Source organism: Globicephala melas, chromosome 16, assembly GCF_963455315.2.
Source record: "Globicephala melas chromosome 16, mGloMel1.2, whole genome shotgun sequence".
Classification (NCBI taxonomy): domain Eukaryota; kingdom Metazoa; phylum Chordata; class Mammalia; order Artiodactyla; family Delphinidae; genus Globicephala; species Globicephala melas.
The window spans coordinates 6,160,474-6,187,883 of NC_083329.1; the positions used below are offsets into that span (position 1 = coordinate 6,160,474).

The 27,410-nt window shown below is 46.0% G+C and overlaps 2 protein-coding genes across 2 annotated transcripts in view; one reads left to right on the forward strand and one right to left on the reverse strand.

The window, feature by feature from the left end:
- ADAM12 (ADAM metallopeptidase domain 12) overlaps window positions 1–5,953 on the forward strand; it is a 354,171-nt gene extending 348,218 nt beyond the window's left edge. The window contains exon 23 of the mRNA XM_060286736.1: window positions 896–5,953. Coding sequence (XP_060142719.1) covers window positions 896–956 — 61 coding nt within the window. The 3' untranslated portion in view covers window positions 957–5,953. The remainder of the gene's footprint in view (window positions 1–895) is intronic.
- A 2,941-nt stretch (window positions 5,954–8,894) lies between these two features.
- Window positions 8,895–27,410, reverse strand: part of FANK1 (fibronectin type III and ankyrin repeat domains 1) — a 112,812-nt gene continuing 94,296 nt past the window's right edge. Inside the window, exons 3-10 of the mRNA XM_060286162.1 lie at window positions 25,879–26,003; window positions 18,765–18,846; window positions 17,435–17,509; window positions 16,508–16,573; window positions 13,382–13,547; window positions 10,265–10,408; window positions 9,435–9,512; window positions 8,895–9,344 (exon numbers count right to left, since the gene is read on the reverse strand). Coding sequence (XP_060142145.1) covers window positions 9,195–9,344; window positions 9,435–9,512; window positions 10,265–10,408; window positions 13,382–13,547; window positions 16,508–16,573; window positions 17,435–17,509; window positions 18,765–18,846; window positions 25,879–26,003 — 886 coding nt within the window. The 3' untranslated portion in view covers window positions 8,895–9,194. The remainder of the gene's footprint in view (window positions 9,345–9,434; window positions 9,513–10,264; window positions 10,409–13,381; window positions 13,548–16,507; window positions 16,574–17,434; window positions 17,510–18,764; window positions 18,847–25,878; window positions 26,004–27,410) is intronic.

Below are 27,410 nucleotides of genomic sequence, written 5' to 3' on the forward strand. Positions count from 1 at the left end.
TGTGCTTTTTGGCCATCTGTGTGTCGTCTTTGGAGAAATGTCTGTTTAGATCCTCTGGGGAAGGCTCTCTTTTTAAAGGACCTCAAGCAGCGGCCAGTTGCTGACATCAGTGCAAGCTGGCTTTGGTCTCCTCCTGGAAGGAGAACCCTCTGTATGTTCATTTCCGAGGGATCCCACATGCCCAGCTTTGCTCTGGAGCTGCACTAATACAGTAGCCGCTGGGCACACTGTGGCTGGTGGAAGATGAGATACGCTGGCAATGCAAATACATGCTGGATTTTTTTTTTTTGGCCATACCTCGCGGCATGCGGGATCTTAGTTCCCCAACCAGGGATCGACCCCGTGCCCACTGTGGTGGAAGCACAGAGTCCTAAACAACTGGACAACCAGGAAATTCCCCACAGTGGATTTTGAAGAGTCAGTACCCCCAACGTGTCAACTATATCATTAATAATTCTGTATGTTGGTGACACATTGAAATACTATTACTCTGGATAGAGTGGGTTAAGTGAAACATAACTAAAGTTTTATCTATTTTTACTTAAGACTGTTACAAAATTTAAAGCTACACGTGAGGCTCACCTCTGTGGCTTGCACCATTTTTCTGTTGAATGGCACTCTTCTCCTGTGGACGGACGGGAGCAGTAGCTTTGGAAAGGGTCCTAAACGGCTGAAGATGCTGCAGCCCTCAGCGAGGTCCCTTCTGGGATCTGCAATTCCTGCTGAAAGCAAGAGGGGTCTCCAGCCCCCAGGGCAGGGGGTGGGGTCCGATCCTGGAAGCGCGTCACAGTGCAAGAAAAGGCATCTCCAACCCGGGTGTCTGTGTCTGCAGAAATCGCTGGCAGGGCCTCTAACTATAGTTTTGTTTCCTACTCTCTGGTTGCTCTTCCTGCAGACCTGCTTCCAAACAGCCCCATCAAGTGCCCAGAGCCACCCACATCGCCTATGCAAAGTGAGAAGCAAGCCAACAGCGTTGTTCAACAGTGAAGACAGAAGTTTGCACTATCCATCTCTCAACTCCAGTTGGAGTTACTTTTTGTACCAACTTTTAGAATTTTTTTAATGTTTCAAACACCATGATTTGAAGAACTTTGAGCTACTGCCGTCGGTGCTGTGCTGTGCTATGGTGCTGTGTATACTTTTACTTGCTCAGGTACTTGTAAATTATTAATTTATGCAGAATGCTTGCTACAGCGCAGTGCGCTGTAGTGGGCGGTTTTTTTGTGTGTTTTTTTTAAAACCATCACTGAGTTTTCCATGGAAGGAAGGCTTTTTGTGCTTTGAATAGTTTAGTGAACTTGAAATATCGTGCTTTATGGGATTCTGGACAGGATGTTTACTTTTTGAAGGAGGCTGTATTGGACAGCAACTCCCCAGCTACCCATGGCTGTGGTTATGGTACCAGACACAGCTCAAGAGACCCCAGGTAGAGCCTCGAGTGATTTTCTGGAACCCCTGCTCTCAGGCCAGAGCCTGGCTTCTGGTCCAGCCTATGCTTGGCTTGCGGGGATAACCTGGGCCCTGTCACAGCTGATAGGTTGGCCCACCAGGGTTATTATCCCTTGAAGCTCTAGGGTAACAGGGAAGGACCTGGCTTCTGGCCAGGAAGCTTTGGAGAGAACCTGGGTTGCGGAAAGGAATTTTAAGGTGTGGCCGCACCAGTATAGAGACTGGAACACGAGGCCAGCCAGAAACTTGACCTTGAGCTCTCACCAGCCCTGAGAGCATTTGGAGAGCAGGCAGAGAAGTTTGCTTTATAGAAACACCAAGAACTTCTTTCCCTGGCTGCCCTTTAAGGAGTGCTGGCGTCAGCACCTTATTTAGATTGGGAAAGGTGGTGCTTCTACAAGACAGCTACTGCCCAAGCACTGCAAACCTCCATCTCCCTGTACTGTTTGGAGCTACACAAATTACCACCTTGTGTTCTCGACTATAATACAGTGACTCTGTGTTCCGACAGATCGATGAGGCTTTCCGTGGAGCACAACTATTTTCAGATGTGAACCAGTAACCAGATCTAGTGAATCAATTCTGTAGCTAAAACTCTTCTTTTACCACAAGGTTCAACTTATTAAAAATTAGGCAGAATCCCTAGGCTTGCAAAAACTGCAACCAAATGGAATGCTCTGCTCATCGGGACAGGTTAGGGTCTGCCATCCTTGTTAGTACATGTTGAACGAAGAACCCTAAGTTACTATTAAGTTCTCTTTGGGGCATCTTATTTTCCCAACTTGGCTGAGGAAATCTTTAAAAGATGTTTTTGGCACAGAGTCGGAATCTATTTCTTAAGCACTTACAACTTACCTGTTGAGCGTCACAGAAATGGGATAAGGAAATCAAAGTCCTGATCAATACTCACGAAGTGCAGTCTTGGGCAGCAGCCTCAGCAGCCTTTCACTCTTCAGATGTCTGACTGGGGAGCCATTTCCAAAAGGAGATCTTGAAGATGCTTGTATCTAAGGGCATGAAAATTACAAAATGACTCAGACAAGGTAAAGTGCGATTATGCCTCTGTCTGCCTTCTAGTGGGGTCACGTGCGACTGGTTTTCACATTAGAAGGCAACTGACAGCAGTTCCATAATCCACTCTGTTTTATGAGAGGGACTTCATCTGGGGTCATTTCAATGGTTTTTCTACGCCTTGAAGCAGAAAGACAAAACGTACCAAGAATCTTGGTTTGCCTTCCAGAAACAAGAGTGCATTTAACTTTCCCCGTGTTCCCACTGTATCCAGGCAACACAGTATTCACGATCGTGGATAAACTCAATAAAATCCATGTCACACACACATACACACACACACAAAAGGGAACTCGGCTCTAATACATTCCAACTCTTATAGCATGCAACTGTTCATTATACATTTATTAATTTCTTAAAACTATAAAGCCATGTTAGAAACTATTACTGCTGAGGAGTACATACAGAATTACTATAACTGGTATTATATTTGGTAACTATACTAAGGCCAAAACATATGCTGTTGAAAAGTTTACAGAATTTTTATGGTGCATCATGTGGGTATTGTCTTCGTAGATGCCCAAACCCTTGCATCTGGCATTGTAGCCCCTTCTGCTAGTGCAAGGAAGAGGATGTGAACTTTTTTTGTCTGTCCTTAATTATAATTCCTATGCTTCTATTTCAGAGAACCAGGAATAGTTTGATATTAAAGGAGATTAATGCTGTGATTTTACATTTCATCATCAATGGCCGCTTAGGGGCCACGGCTGATGACACATTCTTCTCTCTCCACAGTACTAAGTGCTTCTCCAGAGCCACGCAATTTATTTCTGGAAAAGAACATAGTTAAACCTAATATCCCCTTACAATACACAGATAATATTATTAGAGGAACAATACTTCCAAATGCAATATTTATCAAATGAAGCATATTAAACAATAACTTTCATTTTAATATAACTTAGGAAAGTAACTAATAACCAGGTTGTTTCGGGGGGGGAGCTATTCCTCCCCCTTTTTATATCCTCATAGATGATAGAAACAAAAGTTAATGCTTATATTTCAATGGCAGTCTATTTTTAATATTTTTTTAATTGTATAGGCATGAATAATAGAGTTGACGGGGGCTTAGAAGGCCCTCGCTGAGAAAGTCAGCATGCCTCGACACAGAGCAGGCCCTAAGGGTAGTCACTTTCCTTCCTCCATCTTCTGAGAGTTGTAGGTTATAGGACCCCACTTTACTGAGAAGTAGATGGCTAATCTTCCAGGCATCCTACTGAAAAATTTATCGCCTGAAATTTTGTGTAACAGTTTGTTTTCCTGACACATGGAATCAGATGTGTAGCAACCAAGAGAAACAATACATAACATTTTCCATTGTCAAAATATGCATATAGAGATTACGCTTCCCAGTGTGGATTTTTCCAGCTTACACATGTGGGATGACATCACAAAAAACCACAAGAGCAGCAAATTAAACTACATGAGAATAAATACTCCTGACTAGTCTCAAAGGGGACATTTTTATGCCTTCTTAACTTTATTAGGAATTCTCAGCCTGAAACCGGAGTCCATTGTTCCGGCAAATCAGTACAACACATCCGTGTAACCCCTAAGAGAAGAGCAGCTCCAACTCTGCCCTGGGGCAGACCGTGCTTAGGAGCCTGTGATCTCCATGGTGCTAAACAGAGCCTGGTGCTGGCCCGGCGGGAATTCTCAAGCATCTCCCTGCCATCTCTCCACTGCTGTTTACAAAGCACTCTGAGCCACTGAGACCCCGACACCCAAGAGGGCACGATGCCTGGGCAGCAGCCTGACCCTTCGCAGGCTTTCAGCAGGAGGCTTATTTCGCTTAAAACGTGGGCTCTGGAGGGCGCCCCAGGTGTTCCCTAGCAGGAAGCCTAGGGCTGACTCGGTCTGGAGGTCCTTCCTCACTGTTATCAAACTGACCCCAACCAGACACAAGTAACCCAGATAAACGTTACACCCGGAAGTCTGCCGGTGCCGACCCCCGGGGGTGACTCAGGCTGTGCGTCCCCCGCACGATGGCTGGCTGCCAGCTGCCATCTCTTCTCCTTCCCACAACTCACGAGCAGGCCATGAACGCATCTGGACACAGGCAGCCTAGGCTAATACGTCTCTTGGTCACTTCTTATCACCCAGACACAAGTTCCTTCCCCAGGCCCAACCCAGCACCGAGGCCTCTCCCATCTCTGACAGATCTCGGCGTTTTTAGCTACTTCAGGTCAGCCAAAGTGGTAGCTGCCCCACAAGTCCACCCATCGGACACCCACAGCCCAGCCTCCTCCAGCACCGCAGCCTGGAGCAGCGCTGCCAGCTCCCCCACCAGCCTGGACTCCAGCAGCGTCCCTCCCCCAGGAGGGACGCTAAAGACTTCTATCTATTAGAAGGGGGAGTTGGCCATAGAAAATCAGTTCACCTCCAATTACAAAGTTCTCTCGACTCACTCTACAGTTCCCACTGACATCTCTTTCTTTTAAACCTATTTGAAAACTCTGATAGTCATACCAGTAACAACAAGCTAAGGAAGATTCGTGAGCCGCAGGCTGAGAACCATTTCTGTGCAGTGATGCTTCCAGAAGCCACTTACCTGCACATGAATAAACCGTTTCCCTGCCTGTCTTAAAGAAAACGCCCTCTTTACTTTTGGGACAGCAGTGGTGGCTTAGAATCCAGCCATTAAGAAGAGCCTGTTCTATATGAGAAAAATTAGGAGAAGAAACACTGCATATAAAATTGTCATAATATTCAATAGTGGATTGTGACAGCCATAAGATTTAACACACAGTTAAAGGAATCCTCAATGTGATTTGGCCCTTCCAGGTTCAATCCTCTGTAACCAACCCTGATGTTTCCATATCATCTCCAAAACACATGTCCTGTATTCTCCCTGTGATTCTCCTTCCATAAGATAATTTTTTAGTTCTCAATTTAGCACACTGTAAATCCAGAATAAAAGGATAAATCTCATGTGATCATTTTAGTTTTACAAAGAAGTGGAATGATGTCTGTGCTCATGGCCTATATAAGCAAGTACGTAAGTAGGAAGGACAGTGATAGAAAAAATATATCAAACTAGAAAGAGAAAACCCTCGAAGAGTCCAAGCAGGACAAGTAGCATCAGAGCTCACTGCGCTCTTGTACCGTCTATCAGGTCAAGCGGGGAGGTTTTAAGGGAGGTGCATTGTTGGAATGTGTGTGGCACATACGTATAACTCTGTAAAACTTGGCTACAGGCTATTCAGCACAGTACAAAGTTACAGCTACTAAACCAGTACATTCATTTTTATAGTGCTTCATCCATTTATCATGCTTTGGTTTGCTAATTTTTTTCACATACCTTTTTATGTTACAGTCTGTTACCTTTGTACACATGTCTCATATTGGGGGTCTACAGGTAACACAGCCTGCTTTTCCATAGAAAAAAGTCAATGTTACGCATATTATATCCAATAAATGGTATACAGGTTAATATAAAGATGTGTCTCATTCATGACTGAGCATGTTACCAAAATGGGGGAGGGGGAACGCTCATGTAGAAAAATGTATCTATATTCTCATTCATTTATAGATGCATAAGAAACTAAGAAGGATGGTGAGCTGGAGGGTCGGGGGATGCATGCTGCAGTCCACATGAGCCAGTCAGATGATGGGACAAGGATGGAAGAAGTTGCCTTTATGCCTTTTCACACACACTGTGGGGCGGGGGTGGGGGTGGGGGAAACCTAATACTTTTTTGAATGATGTGATACATAAAAACTCACCTTATTTATAGAAGAGAGAAACTCAAAAAGAAAGCAAGCAGGATTAGAAACATTTACATCAGGCATATCCAGAATAAAAATCTAATTGCAATGGGAACGCATTACAAATTTTTTTTTAACTAGCATCCAATTTCATAAAGAACTGCAGTGAATACCGAGAAAAATAGATTTACAGAATGGTAACAAGTCTCCTTATTCTTACCACCCTCTACCCATGAGAAACCAAGCAGGCAAAAAATAAGTACATAGAAGACCTCATAGTTAATAACGTAGCTCAGTTGATTTTATATATATATATATATATATATATATATATATATATATAAAATGCACTAAAAGTAGAAAAACAATCTATGCCCTAGAAATGCAATGACTCGAGTCAAAGCTGAATAGCAGATTATCTAGCAAATAGCAAATGAAACCACTTGTGATAACACACTACAGCCATGTTTCTCAGACTCCTTGAATTAGAAGCACTCACCTGGGATGCTGTGACAATCCAGTGCTCGTGCCCTTTCCCGTGAGATTCCAATCCAGAGGGAATTCCAATTCAGACATAAAAAGTATAAATTACTTGGGAAACATGAAGCTAATAAAAGCATGGGTTGCTTCCTTGGGAAAATTAAAAACACAAGATAAACCACCATCTAATCTTATTAAGGAAAAAGATTAAAAAGCAAACACACATAGCGCCTGAGCATATAGAACTCAGCAGCCCACTGTAACCCGATGCGATCACCTCAGGAATATAAGGATGGTTCGATATTTAAAAATCGAGTAGTCCAAGTCAGCAAATTAATAGCTTGTAGGGAAATAGGCCATATTATGATAACCAGAGATGCTACAAAAGACATTTGATAAAATTCAATATCCATTCCTGAATTTTAAAAAGTCCGAATATAGATAGATAGGTAGAAAGGTAGGTAGATAGATAAAAATTTAAAGTCTGAATAAAATAAGACTGGAAACCAAAGGACTTGAGAGGTGCTTCAGTGGAAAATTAAATTCACAGATACAAGCTAGGACCTTACAAGCAGTCATTTTTGGCTAAGTTACACTGAGATGACAAGCCACTCTTAAATTTCAGTGACTTAGGACATGAAAGGGCTATTTCTCACTCACATGTCATGTCCGTTCTGGGTGAGCGCTCGCTCGTGTCTCAGGACCCTGGGCTGATGGACCGGCCACCATCCGAATCACGGCTGTCTTGTGGCAGAGGCAAGAGGGACCTGGGGATTCTTAAAGCTTCCTCTCGGAGGGACAGGAGCCACTTCCACTCACGTTTCATTGACCAAAGTCAGCCCCATTATATGGCCAAAGTTGACCTCCACAAGAAGGGGTGTGCCCTCTTCCCGTAGGTCATGAATAGTATATACAACAGACCAAGGAATGAAGTTGAGGTGAATGTCAGCATTGATCATGGTGGGGGGAAAAGGAGCCTTGGAACGTCGTGACGATGCTCTGATTTTTAGAGAGTTGTTTTTTTTTTTTTTCTTTGTGGTACGTGGGCCTCCCCCTGTTGTGGCCTCTCCCGTTGCGGAGCACAGGCTCCGGACGCGCAGGCTCAGCAGCCATGGCTCACGGGCCCAGCCGCTCCGCGGCATGTGGGATCTTCCCAGACCGGGGCACAAACCCATGTCCCCTGCATCGGCAGGCGGACTCTCAACCACTGCGCCACCAGGGAAGCCCTAGAGAGATTTTTAAAATCCATTCCAACAAATCTAAAGGAATAAGCATTTGTACGAAAGGTAAAACGCTAGTGAAATATCTAAGGAGAGGACTGCATATGAGCCACAGATCCAGGTCCTAAGGTGGACAGTCTAAGCTGTATGGAATAAAGCTGAGAACTGCCAACATCAAAAAACTGATGGTGTGTTTCTTCTCTATGCCCTTCCCCCAGAGCTCTGGCACTTAAATAACCTTTTAATTGCTCTTTCCCTGCAGAGAAAATTCCAGTCCCGTGCAGACCTCTGTAGCTGGTCTTCTCCTGGGGTCAAGCTAACCAGCTTGTCTCTGGAGACGCGAAATGCATGCGGTCGGCTCGCTCCCCTCTTTACTGATTTTTAAGTGTGTCTGCCAAACTAAAGCTCGAACACGTTTGTGTCTGAGCTCCCAACCAGCAGACCTGTTCAGTCCTACTTGTCTTAGAACTGAGTGATCAGCATCAAAACCCTTTCTGCTCCGAGGACTCGATGTAATAATATACTCCTCTTTGGCAAAGTTGTCAACAGGCCAGCAGGCCGGCTCTTTCATTGTCCGGGCCTGAGTGTACGCAAACACATCCTCAGACAGGTCTGTTCTAAAAGGACTGCTCTAATGGAGCAGAATCGGAGTCTTGAAATATGCATCTCGTGCTTTGATGTGAGGCCAACGGCTGAGTGGAAAACTCTTCACGTGGCCTCCTGGGCTTTCAGGAGGAGCGTCTCTCAGGAGGGCGCACCAGCCTGACCACACGGCCTGGAAGGCCTTAGGTTGGGAAGGAAGGACATAATTAAAAACACATGGGAGAAGGAATTTCCATCGGGTCCTGGAGTGGCTCGGAGGACAGCTTGGAGGGCAGGAGCGGGAAGTGGGAGGCCCGTGTATGTTTGTGCAGCTCCGGGACATAAATATTTTGCTTCACGTCTAACTCCAAAAGGCCCGAGCACAAGAAAATATCCCCGTTCTACAGACGCCCGATGACGACACCACCACCACGCGTACTTAGGTCAAAAGATGTATTTCAAAGTGAGAACAGTCGTATGTTACAAAAGTACTGTGAATCTTCACCAAATAATTAATCAAATGCATAACCCTCAAAGATGCAGAATTTCATCTGTCCAGTTCAAGTCCTGTTCTGCTTCGTTTCACTTGGCTTTCGGAGGGAGGTAAGAGGTGCCCCAGTCAGCGAATAGATGACTTCTTCGGCATTTGCTTTTTTCTCATTTCTTCTAATAAGGAGACTACATTCTAGATAAACAAAAACAGGTGCATGTAATCCAAGGTTTGGGTTTTTTTGTGTTTTTTTTTAAGTGCTGCAAAATGAGCCTCAAAGGGCAGAAAGAACATCCCAACCTTTCTGTCAAAAACTCTGGCCATTTCTAGGACACCTTTGCCAAACTGAAAGAGAAAACAAGAAAAATTCTTTTGTATCTATGTTCTCTCCTCCTCACCAGGAAAAAATCCTTAGATGGAGATGGAGTTACATACCTCATTTTTCACACTTGCGTCTGCCCCTTTGTCAAGAAGTAACTGGACTAATTCTTCATGGTTATTCAGCACGGCCACCTAGGAGACAAACAGTGGGGGTGAGCGGAAGCGGGTGCCTGGTGGGACAGGTCCAGGACACCCACCAGCAGCACACTCAAGGGTCAGAGCTGTCTGGGGCCGCTGTGGCTTTGCAGGACGGGTGCGTGGACCTCGCTGCACCGCCATGGCAGCTGCAAGGGAAGAGGAAAGGAAATCTGCTTTTCTCCATGTGGGATGACCTGACAAGTCCTAGGCCAAACCAGGACAGAGAACAGCACTTCTTTGTTTTGATCCTAAAATGGCCCCAGGGACTGGGGTTGGTAATCCTTCAAGAAAGCTGTCAAAAGACAACAAAAATACTAGAGTGACCCCCCCACCCCCCAAAAAATGCTATGGTGACATCACCATATCTTAATTCACAGGCCGATAGGGAATACACACGCAACCAAAACCCAGTGCTTTTTTTTGTTTGTTTGTTTGTTTTTTTGTTTTTGCGGTACGCGGGCCTCTCACTGCTGTGGCCTCTCCCGTTGCGGAGCAACAGGCTCCGGACGCGCAGGCTCAGCGGCCATGGCTCACGGGCCCAGCTGCTCCGCGGCATGTGGGATCTTCCCGGACCGGGGCACGAACCCGTGTCCCCTGCATCGGCAGGCGGACTCTCAACCACTGCGCCACCAGGGAAGCCCCCCAGTGCTCTTATGTGGCTGCACTCTCAAGAATTTCTGTTACAGGGCCAGCTCTGACCTTAATTCCACCTGTCAAGCCAGGCTGCTGTGTGTAGCAAGGCGTACCATGAGAGGGGTCTTGCCGTCTTTGTCTTTCATGTTCACATCCGCGCCTGCGTCAATCAGCAGAGAGGCGACCTCCTGGTTCCCCGAGACCGCAGAGACTCTCATGAGCGGGGTCCACCCCGAGCCAGCGTCCGTGGGGTCCACCTGGAGAGCCACAGGGAGAGTGGCTCTTAGCCCACTTTCTTTTCCTGAAAATCACTCATCAGAAACTTATAAAGAAATGTCTACTTGCCCAAATTCCCCCACAATTTAGATAGCAGTCTTTCTAGACCCGGTGAGAGTTGATTGGACCGTGATTTCAGTTCACATTTACACAGTGAGCAGCTGTGTTTGGGCCACTTTAGAGGGTGCTGAGAGGCCCCAGGAGGCCCCTCCCCACCCACTGGCATCTTCATTTACATTTTGTTCAAATGGAAAAAAGATGGGACAGAAAAATGAAATGTAATCACCTCCTCCTTGGCCCCATGTGAGCCCTGCCTTATTTTCTCGTGCCTAACTTTCCTCGTCTGGTTTTTAAAGGGTGTCTGCTGCTTACTTTTAAGCGTCTTTGTAAGCGGCTTTAAATCCCTTCTGGAACAAGACAGTAATATAAACGCCCACCCTGATACTTACCAATAGGTATTCATTTTAAGCAGGAGAACTACAGCCGGAGTAAATACAAAGCAACCAGATCTCTTACATGAAACCCAGTCTGAAAAGTCAGCCAACCTAAAGCCTCGTCCAAAATGTAGTTTGCCTGGTAGTAAGATGGGCCATTTCTAATAACCTGCCCGACATTAAGATCCTTCAGTTTCATGCTTTTTAAGACATATTCTAGAATAATGAAATGTAGATACTGCCTCCTCCAATCCCAACAAGGACCTCATCCATCCGTGAAGAGTGGTACCGAAGTAGACATATACACGCGTGCACAGACGGACGCATGGACGCACACACAGGTCTAATTCAGAAGAATTACTTACAGAAGAATTACTCAGAGCTCTCTGCAGCTTTAGTATGAAGCATCAGACCGGAATAACAAACAAGGAGCTGCCAGTAGGGCCTTAGGACCTTGCAGGTGATTTGTGTGTATGAGATTAGCCACCGCAACACCGTTAAGATGTGCAGCTCTTCCTCTTGCAAATAACAAATAACCTTTGGGCAGCGAGGTCCATTCCATTATATTTAAATAATAATAAAATAACCACCTCATACTACGAGGTACTTTATGCATTTCCAATGCGCTTCCACACACATTTTCTCTTTGGTCCTGAGGGTGAAACAGGGGTAGCTATTTTTATTCCTGGTTTACAAATGTTTAAACCAAATCCCAGAGAAGTCGAATACCTTCCCTGAGGTCACATGGCTCATTAAATGTAGAAATGGTTCCCCATGCAAATAACTCGCTCTCAGTATAGATCATTCAATTCGAGAAGAGGGTGACTGCCCCACTTTGCTCCCAGATCCAACCCACTGTCTTCCAAAGCATCGGATCCACCACCTGCCAAGAACAGAGAGCGACTCGTGTTGATATCATCTACCAGCCACACAGAAATCTTTTGTGGACACATTTATGGAGTTCCAGTGCTACAGAAAAAGATGGAATTCACCCCAAATCAGTGTGTCCATAACTAAAGCCCAGAGAGACTACACTTCCAAAATTCCAGTATTACATGTTGATGGCAGAGACCTGCCCTTCTTTCAGCAAAGGTCAAACTTCATTTTCAGCTACAGACTTTTACTGGGTCCAAAGCATGAGCAGAATTCATCATAAACCAAACAAGAGGAATGTGGCTGTCACCACCACCCAAGGCAGGTGTGGGCCCTAACCACCAAGGCGCGAAGGCTGATACCTCTGACCTTTTGTGCGTGTGTCTAAAACAAAACAAGAAATGTAATAAAAGGGATTTATCTTGATTGAGGTTCTTCCTCCAAGGGGCCCTCTTCTCAGCCCTCTCAAAGCAGCAGCAGGAACCAGTAAGATCCCACAACTTAAGCCTTGCTTTTGCTCAATCACACTTCAGAGACAAACTAGGACAAATCTACAGACATCTTCCGGGAGACATAACTCTTCTCCATTCGAGTTTATTTTCCAGGTCATCAGTTTAACTTCTCAGTAGTCTACACCATCTGGCAATCACAATTAGGAGAGAATTTTGTTCATCATTCCTTATTTCCATGCCCTGAAATTTTTATTTAACTTCTTTGAAATCTTCTAAAGTTTTCAAAGTTAGCAGCAATTACCCTAATGGAGCTAATTCTATCTGCCCATCTTCAAATATCTTTAGAAGAGTCCAAACAACTCTACTTCCATTTGCCAAGTAGAATTTGTGCTTTCTGATGACATGAAACCAGAATCAAACCAACATGCCTGCTTCAGAGCAAAGACACGAGAGCTGGAATATGCTCTATTCTTTTTTTTTTGGTACGCGGGCCTCTCACTGTTGTGGCCTCTCCCACCGCGGAGCACAGGCTCCGGACGCGCAGGCTTAGCGGCCATGGCTCACGGGCCCAGCCGCTCCGCGGCATGTGGGATCTTCCCGGACCGGGGCACGAACCCATGTCCCCTGTATCGGCAGGCGGACTCTCAACCACTGCGCCACCAGGGAAGCCCCTGCAATGCTCTATTCTTGATATAGTGTTTGCTCTTCGGAAGTTTTTTTTAATGACTAATCTTTAAAGCAAACCCAAGAATAAAAATAATCTAATTCTAAAAGCAATAAGCAGCAGTATGGCTGTAAGAGTTCTGAACATCTTGGTGCGTCCAGCACCTCCCACAGTATCTGGTGTGTTGTAGAGGCACCATCAAGCTTTGTTGGCGTAGGGAATGAACAAAGGAATCAACAAGGTAGAAGAAGCAACAGGTCCAGCTCTGGATTCAGCACTGTTTCTTTTTCCCCCACACGCGATGAACCTCCATGACAATCTGAAGCCTCATTAGCATAACAATTCTATAACGATCTTTTTTTTTCCCAAGGCTTCAGGAACTTTCTTGCTCATAAGTCAGAGAACTTTCTTTAGCATTTCTAGGTTCAACTAATCAAAAGACATCCACATAAGGCCCTGCTTGTCCTAAACCCTGTGGAACAGCATTTAGGTTCTTAACTCTACGTGTGTAGTTAACAAGGACAATCGTACCTCACAGCCGTCCTTTATCATCCACTCAATCACATTGCAGTGGCCTCCATCTGCAGCCCAGTGCAGAGCTGTACAGCCTCCTAGGTCTCTAGCGTCCCAGGAAGCACCGTGTCTTCGGAGGTATTTCACAACATCTAGGTGTCCTGCGTAGCACGCAAGCATTAGACTGCAACACACAGCAGAAGAAGCATTTGGCTATAAGTGGGGTCTCCACACTCAGGTCTACATTTACCCTCCCTGGCTTAAACCTAAGAGAGAAATCCTAATTTGGGTGGAAAAGCCATGAAAATTATTCACATAAAATGTATGTGTCTATCAACTGATGAATAGACACATTGTGGTATATCCATACAATGGAATATAATTTGGCCATAAAAAGGAAGTGAAGTACTGATATATGCTACAATGTAGATGAACCTTAAAACATTACGCTAAATAAAAGCCAGATGCAAAAGGCCACACAGTATGATTTCATTTATATGAAATGTCCAGAATAGACAAGTCCATAGAGACAGAACTAGCAGGTTAGCGGTTGCTGAAGCTGGAAGGAGGAGATGGTAAATGACTGCTAGTGAATATAGGGCTTCTTTCCGTGTTGATGAAAATCTTCTGGATTTAGACAGTGATGGTGGCTACACAACTTTGTTCATATATTTTTAAACGCTGAATTGTACATTGTAGCAGAATGAATTTTATGGTATGTGAATTATACCTCCAAAAAATGAATAATCACTGTAATAGAGTAACATGTTGGATTTAAAAACATCTACCAGTCCATGATGATATTCAGAAAAGAAAAAGAAAAAAATCTCATTGGACATTATTAGAGATAACTATTAAACCAATTCCTTACTCTAAATATTGGTACTTAAATAAACATTTATGTTGTCTTTATAGAATACAATGTAGTCCATCTCCAGTTGATGACGGAAAGCTCTTGTTGACAGAAGACTACACAGCTAATAAATATGGGAGGAATCATGGAATTAGAAAATCACTTTTTGGCAAGTCCCAATTAAATAATTGATTCAGGCAAGGATCACAGTAGATGCTAAAATTTTTGAATGAAAGTTTAATGGAGAACAGGATATTCACACTGTACTGAATTTCTAACCCATAGACTATTTTCTAATTGCAATGGGAAGCTATATCTTTACAAAGGAAAGACTTAGCTGTTACACGCTCAGCAAAGGATGAGAAGTGGAATCACCAGCTGGGGGGCAACCTGCATCACAGGCCTGACAGAGGCAAACTGAAGCCACGACACCAGCTCTGAAGTGCTCTCGCTAAAAGTGTTAACCTGAATCCAATCAAGCCTTTAAACCTAATTTTAACTTTATTGGAAATAATGAACAAGTTAAATGCCTCCTTCACACCTAGGAGACAACTGAGCAGATCAAGAATGCAGGGCATCCTCTAAGATAATTGATCCCGTCTCCTCAAAAGTCATTGCTATAAGAAAAAATTTTTAAAATAAAAAAAGAGACAGAGGACCAGTTACACACACACAGGCTTTTTTTCACCTTCAGTCTACTGATGGGAAGCATTAAGAAATTTCCTGATCTAGACATCCTTACCCTCCTGTATGATCCCTTAGCTAGGATGGAAGAGATACATAAATGTCTCCACATAAAGATGTACAAATAGCTTTCTTTCTATCAGATTTTATCAATAAGGCTATCCTCTGTCGCTTTCCAGCTTCCTCTCTGCTGTGGAAAAGTTCAAGGTTATTATCAGTACCTAGAAAATCTGAACAAGCTCATTGGTAGAACAGACCAACCACAGAGGCTATTTTGGAGGTGATCTTTTAATAAATTTTCTAATTTCTTGTATGGATATTGGCTATTTTGGATGTTCTACTTCTTGAGTTGATTTTGATGGTTTAAATTTTCTCTAAAAAAGTACCCATTTCAGTGATTTGATCAAATCTATTTTAGATGCAAGCGTACCACTTTCTTTTCATGCTTGAATTTGCTCTATACTGTTATGAATACTTTCAGATTTCTAATTTTTTCTTTCCTCTGAGATTTACAAAATTGGTCCATTTTATTGTGTAGCTTTGGTTTAAGAGGTAGCTCTTACATTTCTCAACAATCTTTATTTTATAATCAATTTCTACTTTTTAAAAATTCTTCTCTTTCATACCTCTCAAGTTTTTCTTTTTAAAATGGCAGTATTATTTTTTCAAACTTCTTGAATTGATGGCTTAGTTCCAAAAATACCTAAGAGTTATTTGAAAAACTACTGTTTAAACTTAAGTGATTTTTTCAATGTTACTAAAATCTGTTGCTGCACTATGTCCAGAGAGTGTGGTAGGTAGGCTTTCTGATTTTAGAAATTGATGTCCTCTTTGTGGCCTACCATATTTGATCAGTGTTTTGTAGCTACTCCTTACATACTAGTTTGCAGTGCATAAACCTTTGATCGGCACACATCACGTGACTGTAAGCTCCTTGAGCAAAGGCTTTGCATTTTATTCACTGTTCTACCCAAGTGCCAAGCACAGAGCCTGGCATGTGGTAGTCATTCAATAAATATTGGTTGATTTGAATTAATTAAACTTAATTACTAGATTAGTGATTATTTTTAGGTCTTTCTACAACATTCTCTCGTCATTGTAAGAACAAGTTTCCAAGTATCATGTTCTTTCCACAAACTTCTCCTGCAAGGCACTCAGCCCTTTCACCTCAGGGAAGTAACTGGGTTGTATCTTTGTGAATGCCTTTTGCTTCCTTGGAAACACCGAAGACTTCTAGTTAACAGAGTCAGGCGACATGCAATGAGAGCCCTTAGGGAGGTAAAAAGTGCCACAGGCACTTACAACCAAATGCCCAGCACACGGCTGGAGAAAACTGCTTCAATAACTATCACTTACTGAGCGCTTAGTGTCTGCTGGGCTCAAGCTAGGGAAGGCAGATGCATTATAATGGATATCCCCCAAAATACCCTGTTGAGTGGAAGAATAAGCGGACAAGTGAATAAGCCAGTTTTTGAGTTGCCATCGTTCCTTTGAGACCTATCACCTCTCAGTACTGTCAAAAGAAACAAGAAAATATTTGGGTAAATCAAAAACCCAAGCCTAGTAACACAAGTATGGGAACAGTTTAGAGCATGTTCCATACCTACCTGTCTTTGCCACTTCCATTCTGCAGATTCACATCTGTGCCGTTAGAAACGAGGATTTTCACAAGCCTAAACAAGACAAATTTCAGAGTCGCTGGATAAGTAGCTTTGATGAATAGGAACCCACGATAACCCAGTAAAAATGAACGACTCTATATTTAAGACCTGTCCTGGCAACTCTCTCTTCTCCATCTTCAGAGGCAGCTGGCTTTAAAGACAGGGCATTACGAAACCAAGAAACTGCCTCTCCACACCAAAAAAACAAACAAACAGTTTTTTACCCTTTACGTGAATTAGTCATTGAAAACAAAAAACTATACCACATGGAACAAGTTAGACTATGAAACTAACTCACTCTCACTTTAATGACCATTGGAAATACATTTTCAAATGGTAGAATCTAATGAAAATCCATTTCTATTTCTTTAAAAATGGCATTTTAGTTAAATATAAATATGTTGGAAAAAATAAGCTCTTAATATTTATGTGTATCTCCGTGAGGAGTAGAGAAAATAGATTGTGTCAGTGGAAATTATATCTGAGCAACCTATCAGGGAAATTTGTTTTCTAGAATGAATATCCCTCCCCCCCCTTTTTTTTTTTTTAAAGAAATTCACATTCTAATAACCAGTTTTCCCAGGACATATAAAATACCTTGCAAAATGTAATTTAAATGGCTACCTCTCTTCCTTATCACATGATTATACATTTTTATACCCTCTCCTGCATGTTGTGTGACTTTATGATAAAAGCAGCTGAGCTTCTGTTCAGCCCCTACATGGCTCAATTTTGGAAAGAGAACTGAAGCTGGGTTTCCCCCCCCTCCCCCACCGACGGCCCTTCCCCTCCCGTCCCCGTCCTGAGAGGAGCCTTTGGGATCAGCGAGGGGCTCAACCCCTCCCCTAAGGGATGCAGAGGGAAGCGCCGTACCTGGTGTATCCTCTCTGGGCAGCGACCATCAGAGCGGTAAAGCCAAACTTATTGGGAACATCAACCTTCACGTTGCTTGGGGGAAACACAGAGGGAAAAAAAAGAGATGAACGTGCCCACACGGCTCCCTGTGGATTCACAGCTGACTTCTCTTTCAGGGCACAGGTGGTTAAAATGGTTCATTTTCCTGAAAATTCCAGTTCCTTCTGCACCATTAAGTTTTTGTTGTCTTAGACTGCCCTGCCTAATGTTTTAAAGGATTCAAATTCACAAGGAAAGAAGAGGAAATTGCTGTAATTTCACTTAAAATAGGCACTTCCTTCAATTCAGAACCATTACGTAATCTGCTAAAATCCTCTATGAAGAGCACGGCCCCTCTAAACTAGCGGGGGACACAGTGGCTTCACTGCAGGCTCTCAGCTCCACCCAACACCAGCCTGGTCCCCACTGCACCCACTGGGCATAAAGCACTGCTGCTCAAAGAAGAAAGCCCAGCTCTTCGGGCTTCCCTGGTGGCTCTGTGGTTGAGAGTCCGCCTGCCGATGCAGGGGACGCGGGTTCGTGCCCCGGTCCGGGAAGATCCCACATGCCGCGGAGCGGCTGGGCCCGTGAGCCATGGCCGCTGAGCCTGCGCGTCCGGAGCCTGTGCTCCGCAACGGGAGAGGCCACAGCAGTGAGAGGCCCGTGTACCGCAAAAAGAAAAAAAGAAAGAAAGAAAGCCCAGCTCTTCAATAGCAGCTTAGAAGCTGTGGCGTTTTTCGGGAACCTTCTCCAACTAACAGAGCCTCAATTCACACGTGACTTGTCTTCTAAGGCGCTCAACACTATCAATTCAAAAACGATCTAGATAACGTTGTCCTGTTTTCATTTGGGAGACAGCCTCAAGTATCTCATTGGCGGCAACTGTATTCAACATTTTCCCTCTAGGGTTTTTTCAGCCTTTTGAGTTAGAAACAGCTGATTTAGTGATTCCTTAATTTCACCAGGAATTAGACGCGGGCATTTAGGGGCAAAATTTGCCTAAATGCTACGGCATATAAGCAAGAGTCATAAGTTATTTCTGGGAAGAATATATGACACCCAGACTTGTCGTATCTGTTTTCAATGTTCATTAAATAATGACAAAATATACCATTTACATGGGGCTGTCTACGGTCATCTTTAAGAGCCATGCTGCACTCACACCAGTCACCTGAGGTCAATTTTGGAGCCAGTTTCAAAGCCGTGGGCAATTTTAGGAAAATAAAGTTAAGCTGCATGAACGCATTTCTAAACACTTACTGGGCATTTAAAAAAAAAATTAAGTTTTTAAAAGGCAGAGCTCTCTCACCCTCCTTGTAGTATTCGAAGCAGCAAATCTTCATCGTTCACGTTGACAGCTCTATGCAAGTGTTCACTACTTATGGGTTCTCCTGAAGAAAGTAGATGGAAAGCAGTCATCCAAAATATAATGAAAGAAGGTTCCTTCCAGCTCTATTCCTCCTGTGGCCTTGAGTGGAAGTTCACGTTCACCTTCAAGAAGGCACTTGGCAATTCCGCTGAGTATCTCTTACATGACATACTCCACTCCTACTGAAAATAGACCTCGTTTTCACATATTAAGAGAAGAACATTTAGATTGTCCTAAAGGCTTGGGACATTTTCAAGTTATAAAAGTACCGCTGTGTGTATGTTATTTTGATATTTGAAAATAATCCTTTCAGATTTCAGAAGACATAATAAATGTCCCTTACGAGCAAGGGAAAGCCCCACCATTGTCACGATGTGCGGGTTTTGTTTGCCAAGGAGTCGCTAAACTGTGTGAACGACAAACGATAAAAGACAGATTGCTTTAACGTTGGAAATCCACAATTTCAGTCCTTCCCAGGAATATAACATTCACGTTGGCCTTGCCTCCTGTGACCTTGTGGAGGCAAAAGGGCTCATACCCGGAGAGGTAGAACATTGTGAGAAAGCCTGATCGTGGGAGCGAGCCCGCCAAGTGGAGAAAAGCAGGCGAGGGATTCTGAGAAACAGTAAAGGAACAACGGGAGGAGGGGCAGCCCTTCGTGCACTAACTCCTCGTGGAAGAGAAGGGGGCAGGAGTCCAAAAATGAGCAGTGTGCGAGCTCAGGACCAAGTGAAAGAAGCCCGTCCGTCAGGATGTTTACTTCGTGGCTTCGCTTGGTTCACCTTCCGTGACGTTCTGACTTTTTGGATGATTAGGATTAAGTTTAAATGAAACAATACAAGTGAAGTGCCAGACTAGCACCTGTACGTCGTAAGTATCTGTTGTCAAGGTGAGAGTAACAGAACAGCGGCTGCCCTGGTCCCAGGCAGCCCACCTTTCTCTCCTGCCTGGTGCCCAGCCCCCTCCCACACTTAGCACCCTACCGGCCCTCACAGGCATTGAGCTGATAACCCCCGGCTTCCGCCATCTCTAAAAGGCTCATTCACTTATTCAACAAATGTTTCATCTTTTGGTGGTGGTGGGGTTTTTTGGCCGCACCATGTGGGATCTCAATTCCCTGACTGGGGATCAAACCCGTGCCCCCCAACAAAGGTTCATGTATACCTTTCATGCCTAGTCTTGACACTGGGAGCCCCAGAGAGAATGAGACACACATGTCCCTCTCTTGCCCTTCACACTGCAGGGCCCACTTGCAGCTGTTACTATTCTCAACCCTGAAAGAAAACATCCCCTCCACTCTATCCTCCCACCGCAACCCCAGACTAGCCCCTGGGGCTCACCCCGCCCCTTAACGTCCCTCTTACAGTCTGGCCTGCAGAGGCCCCCGGCCGTCTCAGCCAGCGGGGAAGTAAAATTCCCAGTCCCTGCTCCTCACGGTGGAAAAACTCTGGGACGCCAGTTCCCAGGCACAGGAGCCGAGTTTCTCCTGGTTTCCATGGAGGATTTTTCGCTGGACAAAGTACAAACCGGGAAACAGTGGGGCAGAAGAATGAAGAGATCCCTGTCAGAGTGACCTTTAGCTGATACCCTTTTCTTCTGTTCTGGTAAAAATAAATTCAGGCCAAGTTAAAACTGTTTTGAAATAACAATTTTGTCTGCTTCAGCTTGCCAATCTCCTCAAGATGTCTTAGCTACATTATACTTCCTTTTCATCATTCCACACATAGTTTTAGACCAAAAGCCTCAAATAAATGTATCATGATAACCCACCAGAGGACAAGGCCCACGGCAGTCCCTGGCCTTCTGAGGGAGGTCATGGCTTCCACGAGGGGCTCTGGGAGGGGGCAGACTTTTGCCCCCCTGGAGGACATTTGGTAAAGTCTAGTGACATTTTTGGTTGTCACAACTTAAGGATTGGTACTACTGGCATCTAGTGGCTGGAGGCCAGGGATACCTCTAAACATGCTACAGACAAGGGGCAGCCCCAGTCACCAACCATGCAGATGCTGAGAATCGCTGCACTAGAGTCATACGGACTTAACATGACCCACACTTTAGTGGGCAAATGAAACCCATGGAAAGTTCCTCTTCCCTCTCACTTCCCAGAAAGGAGAAGGATGGTGTGGTGGGAAAGTCTTCATTATCCCACCAAATGGCCCCTACTTCTGTGACTCTCAAACGTCAACTGCCACTAAAAACACCAAAATAAGTGATTTGCACAGAATCATCTAGAAGGACATAGGAAGCTCATCCTATTTCTACTGAATTTTAAAGTATGGTATCCTAACTAGATCCAATTAACTAAGCTGTCTCTAGAACTTCACATGATGCTTTTAATCTCCTTCAGACCACAAAACAGGGCCAGAAAGGCTGAGTGAGTTGTCCAAGGTCACCCAGATAGGAGGGGGCAACATCAGAGCTCAAAGGGAGGTCTTCTGAAAGGCCACACTCCTTCGTTTGGGGCTTAATAGACGTCGAGGTAGCTGACCAATCCGTTCTATGCTTCCGCTCTTACTAAATTTTGTATACAAGCAGACATCTTAAATACACACACATGAACCCCCAGCCCCTGCAAAGCGCGAAGTGCAAGGGGAGGCCTAAAGCTTAGAAAGCTTCGGAAAAGTGCTAACTTCTTGGGATTTGAGGGAAAGCTCTAAAAGCACACGCAGCACCCAGCACATTACGCCCTGACCACCTCAGTCCACATCATCCCTCTTACCTGCCCAGCATGGCTCTCCCGGTACGGGCACTTCCCATCCTACCCAGGGAGCTCTGCGGCGTGCAAATATCAGAAAACAGAATAAGTTCATTTCGTGCTTAGAAGCTTGAGGACCGTGCATAACAGAGACCAGGGTATCTTGATATTATGGTATCATTTCAATAAATGTATTGCCTATTCCAGTTTCTGCGAGGGGTCATCAGCGCTCTCCCAACTTATTCTGGGATCAAAGGGACATCTCACGGAAGAGAAGGAAAACAACATAATTGTTCATCATTCCCTGCTTGCTGAGTTCCAGCAAAGGGAAGCAATAACTATCATTGGGGCATGAAAGCTCTTTCTCAGCATTAACTCATTAACCCTCTCAGACCCCTGCCAGGAAGGCAACGAGGTACTGAGGATGGCCGCCAGCCCAGAGAGGAATCAACCGAGGCACGACAGAGCCTCACAGGTTACAGGAATTTGACAGAGAACAGAAGAGCGCAGAGGCTCTCGTGTGCAGGGCAGAGTTCTTTCTACTCCCACTTTAGGCGGGAGTCATGAAGAACAGAGGGGACATTCCAGGGTGAGCAGAATGTTCCAGTCCTCTGCCCCCGAATCCTTCAAGACATTGTGGGCCTGGCCCAAGGGACTGCTATCAATAAGTGCAATGGAATATGGAAAAGGCAGGCTTTGCCTTTGTGGGTTTGTTTTTCTAATGTTTACCAGGGTGTCACAATTATTACAAATACTGAACCGATGCTGCCCGTGGTGAGGACGCCCGTCATCGAGCAGGACCACAGGAGGGGACGCCTGGCGAGGAGTTGGGGGGCGAGGGCAGAGAGGTCTTTGGGAAACCACTGCTCACGCTCTGCAAGAGGGTCATTTAGCTGCACATGTCCCGACAGATATTAAAATGTGGTGATAATGCCTTCCTTGGTGGAATTTAAGTCTCTATTAAAAACAGTGAATAAATGATGAGCTCATTGGCAAAAAATATTTGCCAATTAACAAGCAGCAGCTGTTTTCCTTTCTTTTTAAGGGCCCAGCTGATTAAAATTGCAGGCTGCCTCATTTAAACGAGAGTCTCATGTCCTTTACCTGGGGGGGGGGAAAAAAAGGCTGAGCATCCTTTATTCAAAGTACATGCTTTTGTGATTCATTAAAGCACTTTCTAGCCGAATGCAAATGATCAACCCACAGAAGCATTTTCACTTGTTTTATAGAACGCGCACATTTTTAATTCTTTGTTTAGCCTGATCTGCCTCCTTAAGAGAGTCTGCTTTGGACACGATAAGAGCAGCAGCCTGAGGAGCAGCAGGCAGAAGCGAGGGTTACCTGGTCCTTCCCACCCAGGAGAGCGTCCTAAGGTTGAGAGCGCATCCTGGCTGCAGGCACGTGTGCTGTGACCTGACACTCGGCTCCCAGGGTATCACCAGGAGCCTCATCCCCGGCCCACCCTCGTCCCCGCAGGAGGTCTTGTCTGATGAGCCACGGAAGCCACGGGCTGCAGTGACAAAGGCCTTGGACCAATTTTCCGCGGCTGCCTCTCAGAAGCAAGGAGAAGGCGCACCTGGCCTGCAGGCACCACCCTCGTCAGCTGACAGACCGAGCGCTGCGCCGGCCTCTGCCTTCCTAGAAGAGCTCCAGATGCTGCCCTGACCCCATGTGACCTCTGGCCAAAGGCCCAGGAGCCCCTGCCCTGGCTTTGATGTGGTATGAAGGATCCTAGGGGCCGCCTACCGCAACTGGCTCTATGCCCAGTTCACCCTCACCCGGCAGGTTCAGGGGGCCTCTCCCCAGCCAGTGACAACCAGACCCATCATCTCCCAAGAGACAGGAAGGCAAGCTGAGCCAATCAGACCTCCTCCTCCTCCCAGTACTGACTGGGGGCTTTTCGTTCGCCATCCATCCAACCGTTTCTTAAGGATCTTCTATAACTAGACATGACCGACCCATCACCCTGGCCCCTCAGGAGCATGCACGGTAGGTGGAAGACAAAGAAGATGAACGAATATGTAAAATAAGAGGCAAAGGAGCGTTACTAGAGGTGGTGAGACAGCGCCCTGTGCGGGAGCGGAGCAGCGTGCAGAGCAAACGAGGGGAAGCCACACGAGGAATGGCCTGGAACAGAGCTCTGCCCCGGAGTGGGCGCGGTAGGCCCAGCAGTGGGGAGGGAGGGCACCCCAGAATGCAGGGGCAGAGCCAGAGGAGTGCAGCAGTGGCTGGGGGTGGGGGGAACGGGAGGGAGCCCAAAGGCGGCCCAGAGGAGCTGCCCTCCAGAGCCTCTTTCCACACGCTGGGCTCCCTTTGCCCACTTTTCTCCTGCCCCCCTCCTCCCTTCTCTGTGCCTTCCCTCAACACACAAAGAAGTAAGGCACTGCCTTCTTTTCTTACCCCTAAAAACTCCAGGAGCTCAATATCTCCCATAGAAAAGCAAATGCTTTCACCCTCACCAGATTCGGGGCCAAGCCCTCTTTCCTGACCTGCATCTCTGGAATCGACCATTTCACATCAAAAGTCTCCTCTGAAACTCCATTTCTCCACGGCTAGCTGAGCACTGTTTGGGGGCGTATATGGCATCACCACCCTCAGCTTTAACTAAATTCTCAGTTCGGTAAACTGAGATCCAATCCCCTAATGCCTTGTTTGCAACGGAAAGTGTTATGAACCAACTCAAAATCTGAATTACCTTTCATCTGCACAAAAATGTCCATCAGTAAATGCCTAAAGGACACAACTGAAAGTCACAGAAAAAAAAAAAAAATATATATATATATATATATGTATACAAGCCAAATGCTACATTGACTGAAATTTTAAAATAACGTTTAACTCACAAAAATTTTAAATAATGTTTAACTCCCTTTGTGCAATCAAAAAGAGATTTGTCTGGGGGCTTCCCTGGTGGCGCAGTGGTTGAGAATCTGCCTGCCAATGCAGGGGACACGGGTACGAGCCCTGGTCTGGGAAGATCCCACGTGCCGCGGAGCAACTGGGCCCGTGAGCCACAACTACTGAGCCTGCGTGTCTGGAGCCTGTGCCCCGCAACAAGAGAGGCCGCCATAGTGAGAGGCCCGCGCACCGCGATGAAGAGTGGCCCCCGCTTGCCGCAACTAGAGAAAGCCCTCGCACAGAGACGAAGACCCAACACAGCAAAAATAAATAAATTAATAAACTCCTACCCCAACGTCTTCTTTAAAAAAAAAAAAAGATTTGCCTGTATTTTCGGTGGGTGGGTATTTTCAGAAGTGAAAAACACTTCTGACCGTTTTAATCTCCACAATATTCTAGTTCAAAGACAGCACTTCATACACACACACCTTCAGAATGTTTTAAAATACCAATCACAGGGGCTTTCCTGGTGGCGCGGTGGTTAAGAATCTGCCTGCCAATGCAGGGGACACGCGTTGGAGCCCTGGGCTGGGAAGATCCCACATGCCACGGAGCAACTAAGCCCGTGCGCCACAACTACTGAGCCTGCGCTCTAGAGCCCGCGAGCCACAGCTACTGAGTGCATGTGCTACAACTGAGCCTGCACTCTACAGCCCGCGAGCCACAACTACTGAGCCCATGCGCTGCAACTACTGAAGCCTGCGCGCCTAGAGCCCATGCTCCGCAACAAGAGAAGCCACCGCAATGAGAAGCCCGTGCACCACAAGGAAGAGTAGCCCCCACTCGCCGCAACTAGAGAAAGCCCACGCGCAGCAACAGAGACCCAACGCAGCCAAAAATAACTTAATTAAAAACAAAAATTCTTTAAAAAAAAAAAAAGAAAGAAGATACTGATTCCAGAAAATATTTGCACCCTTAGATCTGCCCTGGGCAAAGGATGCGGCCTCTGTCCCCACCTCTGTGTGGGCCCCCTCCCCGCGTCCTGTGGACAGAAGCAGCGCTGTTCGCTGTTCACTGTTCCTCACCCACAGGTTCCCAGGGATCAACTTGACACTTGCTGTGTCAAGTCTTGACGGATACACTGAAGCTGTCCAAAAGGGACGAAACGCTGAGTGGACCTCTCACCTGAGGTCGCCCGGGGGGCAGCCTGTTTCTCCGCGTGGGAACCCTTGCTCGGCCCGCACCCTTCTGGCCCATTTCCTGAGAAAGGTGACTCCATCCTTTTTTCCTGAACGTGCCCTCCCAGGGAAGCGCTGGCTCAAAAACAGCTCCTGCATTTGTTCAAGCGTAATTCAACCTCCCTTATGTGACGGCCAGGCCCGGCCAGTGAACAATGTTATCACAGTGCTTAGAAATGGAACGGTTTCTGTTTCCGGCAAGGCCGAGCACAAAGCAGAATACCTTCACCTTCACATTGCTTGTCACCTTTAGACAAATGAGTTTCGAGTTCTGCATACTCACTGGTCGTAGATACCGAGACCACCGGGCTGTACTCATGCTCTCCGGAGGGGCTGGTGACCTTCAGTCGAAACCTGTACAGCGTCCGTGGGTCCAGACCTTCCACAACATGCTTAGTCGCATATCCCCTAGACGGAAGGAGACACACGTGATGATGACACCAGGTAATCGGGGCAGCGTCCTCTGAAAGGTATTAGAAGGGAGAGTGGAAGGGATTTCTGAGCACTGTCTACCCCCAGTACACAGCCGACCCTGGTGGCTGTCCGTCTCTCACCCTGGGCTGAACTCTTGAACACGGAGGACAGGACAGGCGTCCACCCCTGCCCGGCAGGTGCCCTCGATGCCGCAGCCCCCCTCCCCCAGGGCGACGCACAGCTGGCTCGCGATTTTGTACTTTGGAGAAATGATCACGTTAACCCATGATTTTTTTTTTTTGTCCTCATACGGCAAAGTTTCACAATTGAAAGCTAAGCTCGGCAGTCCACGTAGCACATACATGACTGCTGAGTGCGGTCTTCGGGTGGATGGGCGCCGCTGTGTACCTACTGCGGGCAAAATCCCACTGCAGGGAGAGGGTGTGACTGGTCGGAGTCCCCGAGCAGCTGGGGAGGTGGGCAGCACAGAAACGACTCTCCTATCACGCCACCCAGTCAGGTTCACCTAGGAAAACGTTTGTGGGAAGCAGGTGCTGAACACTTGGAGAGCAGAAAACTGATTAGAGGCTGTGATGGAAACCTGCAGGCAGAAAGATTTGAGTTGGATCGTTTGGAGCTGAAAAACGAGCACCAGGAAACGCAGGCGGGCAGTGCTGCTGGCTCAGGAGACGCTGAGACCCAGTAAAGGCGCCGAGACCCCGGCCCTCTGGTCACGAAGCAGGGCCTGGGGGTCTGGTTTTGACTTGCCACACTTTCTAGGATACCAGGTCTCCAAAGGTCCCAGGAGTTGTATGTCTATCCCAACAGTCCCAAAATCTCAGCTCCCTTTGCTGCCGAAAACCTTTATTAGCATCTGATTAAATTCCACGTATCTCTTTTCGAAGGCTTCATCTAAATCTTTCTCTCCTTACACCTCAAAGACTTGATCTGTATGTGTGCAGGGTGGGTGGAGAGGGAGTGCGGATGTGCTATCTCCAGCTCTTTTCTTCTTTCCTGCTTCCACACCCAGCCCAGGCCCTGCCCTCCTCCCTTCAGGACACTCTCCACAGCCCCTTGGAGGCCAGGCTTACCACTTTTTTTCCCATTTTCTGTCTATAACGTTCCCTTCATTCTCAGAAGACTTGTACAGAGGCCAGAATCATACTTTGGGGTTCACAACTAATCTTTCAAAAATATTGATGTGCTACCTAAATATGTATACATCAATTCCTTTCCATGCAACTCACCAAACCTATCTAGTGCCCACTACCTGGGAGGTGCTGGGCTGGGCTGGGGATGCAGCCCTGGACCAGTTCAGGGCCGAGATGCATCTGTCAACTCTTGCTGATAGGTGCAAGAACAGGGGCAGTCCAGGACAGTGAGGCGTGACAGCTGCATCAG